Raw genomic sequence first — 9,556 nt, 5'->3', positions numbered from 1 at the left:
GAATGTGGATCTTTCAGATCAATCTGAGAACCAATTTTGATAGGTAAACTTAATTTTATTGTGTCATTTAGTGCAGGGCCCTGGTCTTGGTCTCGGGTTCGGTGGTCTTGACTAYAACTCTGCTACATGGCTCCTTGGTTGCCTCCCCTCACCTTCTTTACATCCCCTTTCAGTTGGATTTCTTTCTATATAAATGTCACTAATGAAGTTCATGCTATGTTAGGACAGGAGACAAGATGTTTCCATCCCTGAAATTATGATCCATAGAATCACATATCTAAGTCTAAACTGTTACAGAGAATAAACACAATAAGAACATGTTTAATCTGTGGTAGTGTTCATTAAAATGGCACATTTCTGATGTATTAAAATTAAATACGATCGGCACACTTAATGATATTAGTGATTAGGTAATGCATTCAGCAAGTACTTTTACTTTTAATACTTAAGTATTTTTAAAAGCCAGTACTTTTTTACTTTTACTTAAGTAAAATGTTAATGTGGTACTTTGACTTTTACTTGAGTACATTTTTGACTGTGTATTTGTACTTTTACTTAAGTAAATTTTTTTGAGTACTTTCTCCACCACTGGGCTTTAGTAGCTCTTTCATTTCGTGTCTGTTGAGTTTTTAACAAGGGCACACACAAACTATTTTGATTGGTTGAGTTTCTGGACGAGTTTTTCAGATGTCCGGTGGCCACGCGCATTAACTCTGTCTAAGTGGGCAAAACATTTGATACGGTTAGGTGCTTAGAGTAACCGGAAAAATAATACTAGTATTAATAATAAAATAATATAAAATCAGCGTGATGCGTGACTGCGAGGAGAGCGCGAAAGCTCCTCACCGGGTTAAACCTGCACGATGAGTGATTAGCACTGGGTCGTTAACCACTAACGCACCGGCTAACCGGGAACACAGGGAAGACGGAGCCAAACGCTGGGCATGAGATGTAAACGCCGCATAATGTTTTGTTCACAAATATACATCATTCTCACCTCTCGCTCAAAGCACCTCTGAAAGCGCGACTACAAGTTATTCCTGCGGTTTACGTAGAGCTGCGCAACCAGAGCTAACGCGGTAGATTTAAACTCTTACCTTAATCAATAACACCTCATAACTAATCAGAATTATTCAGAGGGGGTTGATGTAAATATCCATAGCGGTCAGCCTGTGTCCAGTTCAAGTGAAAGGAGGAGCGTGGGATCCGCGCTGAGGTTAACTTTAGACATCCAGCTGCTGCAGCGCGCGAGGCAACGCGCAGAGGCCCAGCGATGTGACTGGTCCGGTTATAAATGCATAAACTATAAACATATCTTCTCTTTTAGGAATAAATCTGCTCTGATAGTGAAACGCTCGGAGCAACAGAAACACTTGCAATCCGACTTTTTAAAAAAATAGGCGATGTTTATATTTTTACTTTATTTTCCTAAAAAAAAACAAAAAAAAAAACAAGAAAGGCTTAGCCTGGCGGTGGCGCTAGTAAAGCATGGCGGGCCGCCAGGCCTATGATACACTGGGGGAAACCCTGTGATGCCCAAACTCTTTGAGCTACTGAGAGCTGATTTACAAGTCTGTCTTAATACTTTTAGCAATATAGCACGCATGTACAGGAATAAGTCAATTATTTTGTAAAGACATAAGTAAAACAAAACAATTTGCAGCTGCAAAGGCTTAATAAACATAGTTTTTGTATCTGTTTGTGTGTTTTCACTGTGCCTAAGATACTCTGTCTTTTTCTAACAAGGCAAAAACAAAATGCTCTTTGGCTCAACTAGTAACTCTGAATTCGCCCTCTGCTTGCCCCGTGAGAGACGGAGGACCTGGCCATGGAGTGCATAAACATCAACACTTTGTCAACAAGGTAGATGGACAGAAAAACTGCGGTTTCCGCATACTCACCAGTTCCTCGTTGTTCAGGGTTGACCTGTTCACCAGAGCAAACGAGATGCCTGCCTTTCGAGCAGTGAGGGTCTGTTGGAGGGAGAGAAAACCAGGGTCCAATTTCAACATGATACTTTGCATTCTGTTAGTAAAACGTATTCATTACAAAATCAAGTGATTACGTGGGATCATTTTGCCAAAAGATATTTAAATCAAATTGACGTTGGAAACAAGTGTCCTTACCAAAGCCTGGGATTTCCAAGTGTTCGTGAATGGAAATTAAAAACAAAGAGAGAGAGACTGACTTAGAGAAGTAGCACGAGTGTCATGGCTGAAAACACAAACAGCAGACAGACTTAAACTTGTTCATTGTTGCTGAGCGCAGAGGTGTCTTAACCGCCATGCAGGACTGCTGGTTGAGGCATAGAGCTCTCCAGAACAATTCAGCTATGCATAAAGAGAGATTATCCAGCTGTTGCGTGATTGTTTATCCACTCATGCAGTGGACGCAACTGAACTGCAGTCATGCTTGGCATCTCTGTTCGTTTGTCTGTTGGATGAAGCTTTGATCATATTTTCTGCTGTCTGCTCTGCACATTGGTTTGACACGAAGAGAAACACAAACGAGACGCACACGTTCGTGAATGGGTGAAGCCAGATGTACGTACGCAGACACACACTTTGAGCAGACTCGCACACAGTGCTGTGAGAAAAAAAGTGATTGAGCCGCCTTTACTGATTTCTTCTGGTTTTGTTTTTCTGTCACACTCGATATTTTATAAAAACTTTATAAGTTTGTCTCTTTTTTCTATATATTCTCAGACAAAGATAACCTTAATTGAAAGAAACTGCAGGGTTCGAATAATGCTTTTAGATTTAGTAAGGGGTAAAAGTTATCCAAATCAACCTGGTCTTTCATTGAAAAAAAAATAAAATAATAATAATAATAATAATAATAATAATAATAATAATAATAATACATAAAACATTTTAAGAAGTATTCATAAATTTGTTGTTCAGCAGCAACTTCCAACTGGCAACGAGCTTGGTCAACACTTTGCAGAATTGCAAATTGTCTTTTTAAGGTCTGTTTGCCATTCGAATTTGAGTACAGACTTCAACTAGGCCACTCCAAAACCTTCAATTTGAGAAGTCTTCCTTGTCCTGCTGCATAAAGCACTGGGGCTTGAAGTTTTGCAGACTGATGACCAGACATCCTAATTTAGGATTTCCTGGAGGGGGGACTCAGGTGAAAACACACCGCCACCATGTTTAATTTGGTAGTTTCCAAGCAGCGGTTTAGGGCTTGAATTCCCTTCTCGGCCCGTCTCTTTTTACTGTCAATTCACCGACGTTGATCATAAAGTGAGGCAAGTGAGGTCTCCGGTGCTTTTGTGGCCTCCTGGTTCAGTCAATGACTTGCTGTTGGAATAATCTTAATAGGCCGGCCACTCCTGTGAAGGCGCTCCACGGTCTATGTTTTTTTCCGATAGGAAATGGATGCAGGTAATTACTAGGCCTGTCACAATATGACCAATAAATCAATTAATCACATAATAAATAAAAAAACAAGCTCAATAATTTCCATTTGTATGATTAATTGTTTTTCTATTTTCTCTCTCTCTCTTTCTACCAAAAACTGGATGTTAAAAGTCTTCAGTCTGATGTTTTGGTCTCAACTAGCCCCCCCCTTTTTTTTTTTGAAGGACATTTTTGTTTACACAGACTCCATAATCAATTTTATTAGTTGATTTTGTTTTTTTGCTGATTATTTTGGATATTGAAAATGTCCTTCAGTTCCAGTGTTAAATGTTGATTAGAACTTAAAAGTCTCTTGATCCTTGAGAATGTGTTCTTGCATTATTACACCATTACCACTATATTATTTGAAAATGGTCTCAAAAGGCAACAATGTAATTGTTTTTTGCAATAACTTCCAACGTAGAGCAAAATTAGTTATTGCGACAGACATAGTAATGACTAACTGCTTTACTGGACCCCCATGGAAATGGCTTTACATTCCACTCCAGACTGATAGGTGGTGCCACGCAGATGTTTTGTCATTTTAGATTATCGTGTTGTGTTGCTCTTTAAAATCTTTGGCCTTCTTCATGTTCTCAGACGTGGGTCTTAATTCTGAATGTCGGTCTATTGGTTGATTTGGGCAAATTTTTTCCACCATATATTAGAGATCTGCCGATCAGGTTTTTTCTTGCCGATATCGATCACCGATACCGATCACATAATTATTATTTATTTATTTTTTATCATAAACACTACCGGTTACATTATGTGGAAAAAGGAACCATGAATTCACCTTAATTTAGACAAAAAACTTATTTTTAATAACTTTTTCCAAGAAGAAAACTAAACAAAACAGGCATTGTGCAAATTGTMCTGCTATYRATAATACTATCTTTAACAGACTGAAAACATATGAAACCTCTGAAGAGGCTAAATAATGCAAAGAGCCAAAATAAAACCTCTCAACATTGCCAAAAAGTTCAAGTATAAAACTTAACATTCAAAGGCAAATACAGGATCCATTACAATAAACAATCTGAATGAAAACGTCCTGATAGCATGGCGGCTAGCTGATTACTGCTAGTTCTGAGTGGCTGTAATTATGCAGAGCAGGGAGGAGATCGATTATTTTTTTAGAGATTATCTGTCTCATGTTAGGACAGCGAAAGTTTTAATACGTGTGTAAAATGTATTTTTTTAGGTTAGATGCTGCAGCTTTAAACAGAGGTTCGGTGTGAGAGTCACTACCAGGTGGAGCAGAAGCGGCGCTCCGTCTGTGAAATATTACTACCTGTAGCGCGTAGCAGCGGTTCAACAGCGAGAGCAGAACCAGCGTCTCCATATGTTTTTTTTTACTGCAGTGAGCCTCGATGTAGCCAAACTCCTTCAAGTATGGCATTGTTTTCGCATCCACCTAAATAATGTGTAGTTGCGCCACTGACTCAGTGCGTTATAGTTCCACATCGCTTAGGATTTGTTGCTGCGCGTTTGCCCAGTGTGAAGGAAAGAGGAGACCAGCTGCACAGGCAGGCTGCGAAATGAGAAGCAGGTGATCGGTTTGTGTGATCGGCAACAAGAGCCAATGATCGCCAATCACAGATCATGCACTTTTTCACGGAAATCGGCCGATTATGATCGGTGACCGATCGATCGGCACACCTCTAATAAATATATATAGATAGATATATAGATATATAAAAAAATGTGTGAAATTCTCATTTTAGAACCACACTTTGTATGGATTAAGGGGAAGAGCTGCCCAAGTTTGATTATCTTTGTGTGACAAAGTTTTTATTGATGATCTGAGTAACTAAAGTGCAAGGTAAAAGCCAAGAACAGGAGAAATCTTTAAGTAGGCCAATGCTTTCTCACAGCTCTGTACATATATGCACACACTCTTCAGCCCAGACAGTCGAACATATACACTTGTGCACGCCCACACAAAATAAACACAAATCACACTGATACACACACACACGTGTTAATAAGCTCTCATATTACAAAATTTACTGTGTTTGGGTGAGCGTAAGGTTAATAAGTCCCAGACTGAGGGGAGTTATGTAACAGAGGAATGCAGACATGGACAGCTGACAATACTGGATCTGTATTTACCACGACCCTCTCGTCTCCGCGGCCCAGCTATGGTAAAGATCCATGGTAGCCATGGAGAATGTGGGGAGGAATGTGACCTCTACATGAACTGTGAGTGTTGATGTAAGTTTATCAACATGCACCAGCACTGCTGAGGTTGCTGCGGGCAATACAATGTAAAAAGACCGTGCGTCCAGAGGTAATAATCTGTCAGTGCTTTGAGAATGGATGATTAACTTTTTTCTTTTTTTCTTTTTTTTAATGTATTTTTGTTATTAATTTTCCATAATAAAAGCGGGGAATCCCTGCTGACCGTTCCAATCAAAAACAAAGACAAAAAAATAAATAACCAAAATAAAAAGAAAAAGAAAGGCGCTGTTGCTGCCCTGAAGCAATCACACAGCAAATATGGGACATTGACAAAGGGGAGGCATGAGAGGGGGACCAATTCGTTTGCTGACCACTGACTTCATCCCACGTGTAAAAGGCTTTGCTCAGTGTCACTTTTACATGATTTAAAAGCCTCACACAGTTAAATCAGAAGTCAATGAAGTCTCTTTGGATATATTTTTGGGTTGAGTTGTCAACATTTCGAGGTAAATAGTGTGTTTTTGTTTTTTTTATTTTGTTTTGGGTTTTTTATCCCCCTCCCCACCCCGACACCTGCCGAGCGACAAGAGACAACAACTGGTGAGAGCTACGTTGAAATCTGACAACTCACTGAAAAATATCACCCATAGCTTTTATGGGTTCATGTAGGAATGGCAAATATACACGTAAAAAATAAAAAAGATATAAATAATCCAATAAGATAAAAAAAGAAAATTTAAATAAAAAAAAAAAAACGGCAACCCATACTTACCAAGACATTGTTGGTTATTAAATTTAATGAGAGATATGAACAAATACAGCATCAACTCATGTTGTTCACTGTGGTACAAAACATTCATCAGCATCCATGTGTATGACATCAAGCTGCATTATCATCTGCGTTAAAAAAAAAAAAGCATTTTGCATGACTTCGATCGATCGAATCTGGGAGAGAATACCAAACAGATTTATTCTAGATTTGAGTCATACAATCGTTTTGGTTTTCGTTTTGGCTCTGGGTACATGAAGATGGAGAAACGGACACATGTGAGACAAACACGTGTTGTGGCATGTAATAGACAGATACATACATAAATAGACATGAATATTATTACTGGCATTGTCGCAGCCTGCCGCCTCTCAGAAAGAGTAACCATGTGGCACAGTGCTAAAGTGGGCCTCGCTGCAACCAGCCTCTCTGTGGGATATTTTACAACACATTATGTTGCAATAAAAAAAAACAAATGGTGGAGCTTCACTGCGATGCTTTTTTTTTTTTTTTAAAACTACTCATTCTGGGCTAATTAATCAAGCAAAAGAGTTACACAGCTACGGTTAACGTCCCTGCACCTCAGGAGTCTTTCATTAATACTTTTAACTGACATTAACTGACATCTAATAATATTCCAAGGTTTATTATTTTAACATGCGGTGCTGTGAAAAAAAATATTTGACCTCTTACAGATTTCCTTAGTTTGTTTTTTTGTTGTTTGATTGTTTCTTGTCACATAGTGTCCAAATAATGATCTGAATTTCATAGGCTGAAAAAGCAATCCAAACCAACCCCGGCCACATGTGAACAAAATAAATGCTTCCTAAATGTAATAAATGGGATTGCCAAACTTGATGGCAACAACTGTCATTGAGCGTCTTCTAAGTTTTTTCTTGTAGAAATAGTTTGGTTGAGCCACAGTGGAGGGTTAAGTAACCTGTTTAAAAGCATGCCACATGGTCAACTGAGTCCATACTTGAACAGGTCATTTATCAGCTATTATGTTTATGGACTTCTTGTTACACTTCAGTTGTAACAAGAAGTTACACCTGAAGTGTAACTTCAGGTGTAACTCACTAATCTTGTAGTTTGATTAGTGAGTTTGAGCTCACATGCTGATGTTTAGTGGACAATAATTCACCGGTGTCTCAAAGTCTTAGAAAATGGCATGAAACCCTTTCCAAACCAAATGCAATTTTATTATTAAGACCTTTTTGCCTACTTCATGTTGTCAGACGGGTACCGTTTAGGTGACATCTTGATTCCTCAGGTCTAATTGCAATCTGGCCTGTGCCTTTTTAGTAAAACTGAAATGCATCTAATGAAAGTTAGGTGATGAATTTTAGATCGGACGAGGTTGGTTTGGACAGTTTTCACCATTTAAAAAGTATACTTCATGTTTATTAAGGCTATTAATTTTAAGAATTAGTTTGATGTTCTTATGCATTGAAGTGTGGCATCTGCAAATACTTCACCACAGCACTGTACAGTGTGTATACATTCCCAATCACTGGAGTTACTTCCTACACCGTGATTGATCCACGTTTTTAAAATCAATCTTGTGTTTTAATAGTGACCTGAAACCACACTGTGCAGGATCTCCCTTCAGCACCGATAACATTGTCTCCTATAGTTACCTCAAACTAAATCTGCTTCTGTAAAGCCGAGCAGCGTTCTATCAAGGTGTCAGAGACGATATTGTTGTGCTCAGCAGAGGCCAACACTCACACGGCACAGAATTCCACGACTGTGGTATAACATAGGGTCACGCTGATAGATTTGACATAAATCACATGTAACCTTGTTGAGGCAGATGACTCACCAGGTCTCGGACAAGAGGCACTGTCCTTTTGCGGCGCAGATCTGGCATGCTGTCAATACCATAAAGAATACTGCCAGCCCTGTAGAAGTGGACAGATTTAAGGGGTATTAATATCATAATAATGCCATGCTGGGCGAACATTACTACGGCGACAGGGGAAGGGGGCCGTGATTTACGCAGCCAGCAAACGCCATGGATCATGCCTCCTTCCGAACCTGCCGTACCCCCACATTCCCTTAGCTTTGCATGGTGCAAACCTCCTACAGTACTCTAAAAAAAACTCAGCGAAACAGAGAGGATCCACTGCAGCTCAACACTCCATCCGTCTCTCTGTCTTCTAAGTGATTTTTTTTTTTTGTCCCTCTGCCTTTACAGACTTACTTTTACCGGCATCACCTTAACTGTCACTCAAAGCCTCTTTAATGACCTCAACATGACATCGGGGGCCCCAATGCCTCCACACAGATAAAGCTCCTGAAGCTCTTCTGTCAGCCTGTGTCGTGACACGCTGAGCGGGGCCTTTGCTCTGGCTTCTGGGCTGACTCTATCCGAGGAAGCAGCCCAGCTGCTCGGCATGGGCGTAACGGGATCTCGTGTCGTGACATTTCTTGCGATACAAAAGATTTGTTACTTATTACTGACTCTTATTAGGAAGTATAGAGTTAGTAGTTATTGAGTTGTTTTCCTGAGGTGTTGGTTGGCTCGGTGCTTGCGCCAACCGGGCTAACTGCACAAACATTGAAAGAAACAGCACCGCTTTTAAATCAGTGGAGTGGCAGTATTTTGAAAGCCTGGTAAAAAAGAAAAAAGTTATAGAGTGACAGACAAATCAGACAAAAGCTCATTTTTGATAGAGCTCCACAATATACTGTATCACCATCAACACAATATCATTGTGTGCAATATTACAATCACAAAAGACTGAAGCCATGACACTATGACTGGGAATAGTACATTTTAGAGATGCACATTAGAATTTTTCTTGACCGATACCAATATTGTGTGAATTTTAGGGTTCTGTTTGGACCTAAGCCTAAGCCTTTAAAAGCTTTAACTTTTAAAATAAAGTAAAAAAAAAAAAAAAAGGCATAACAGTGCTATTATGTTTGCTTAGGATCCAAATAGTGAAACTTATTTGTTTAGGAGCATGTTTTTTTTTTAGCTAAACAAAAAGTTTTCTGTATTTGTCCTTCCAATGACAAGTCAGATCCAATTAACAAAAATTTACTTCGATTTCTGACTGAAGCACCGCTAAATATTAGCTATACATTTATATTTAATCTATTGAAATGACTTTTACTGTCATTGACGTCCACAATTTAAGTGATCTGAGCAAAAAAAAAAAAGGGGCTGGCAACATCACAGTTCAATAAA

The 9,556-nt window shown here is 39.1% G+C and overlaps 1 protein-coding gene across 3 annotated transcripts in view; it reads right to left on the bottom strand.

Moving 5' to 3' along the window:
* unc13c (unc-13 homolog C (C. elegans)) overlaps nucleotides 1-9,556 on the bottom strand; it is a 168,279-nt gene that overhangs the window by 133,897 nt on the left and 24,826 nt on the right. For 2 of the 3 annotated variants that reach the window (XM_008404759.2, XM_008404761.2), the window contains exons 5-7: nucleotides 8,183-8,261; nucleotides 2,127-2,132; nucleotides 1,902-1,973 (exon numbers count right to left, since the gene is read on the bottom strand). In XM_008404759.2, coding sequence (XP_008402981.1) covers nucleotides 1,902-1,973; nucleotides 2,127-2,132; nucleotides 8,183-8,261 — 157 coding nt within the window. The remainder of the gene's footprint in view (nucleotides 1-1,901; nucleotides 1,974-2,126; nucleotides 2,133-8,182; nucleotides 8,262-9,556) is intronic. The other variant, XM_008404760.2, reaches the window with a different exon arrangement.

This window comes from Poecilia reticulata, linkage group LG3, assembly GCF_000633615.1.
Source record: "Poecilia reticulata strain Guanapo linkage group LG3, Guppy_female_1.0+MT, whole genome shotgun sequence".
NCBI classification, from domain to species: domain Eukaryota; kingdom Metazoa; phylum Chordata; class Actinopteri; order Cyprinodontiformes; family Poeciliidae; genus Poecilia; species Poecilia reticulata.
This window is presented reverse-complemented; position numbering and strand designations above follow the sequence as displayed.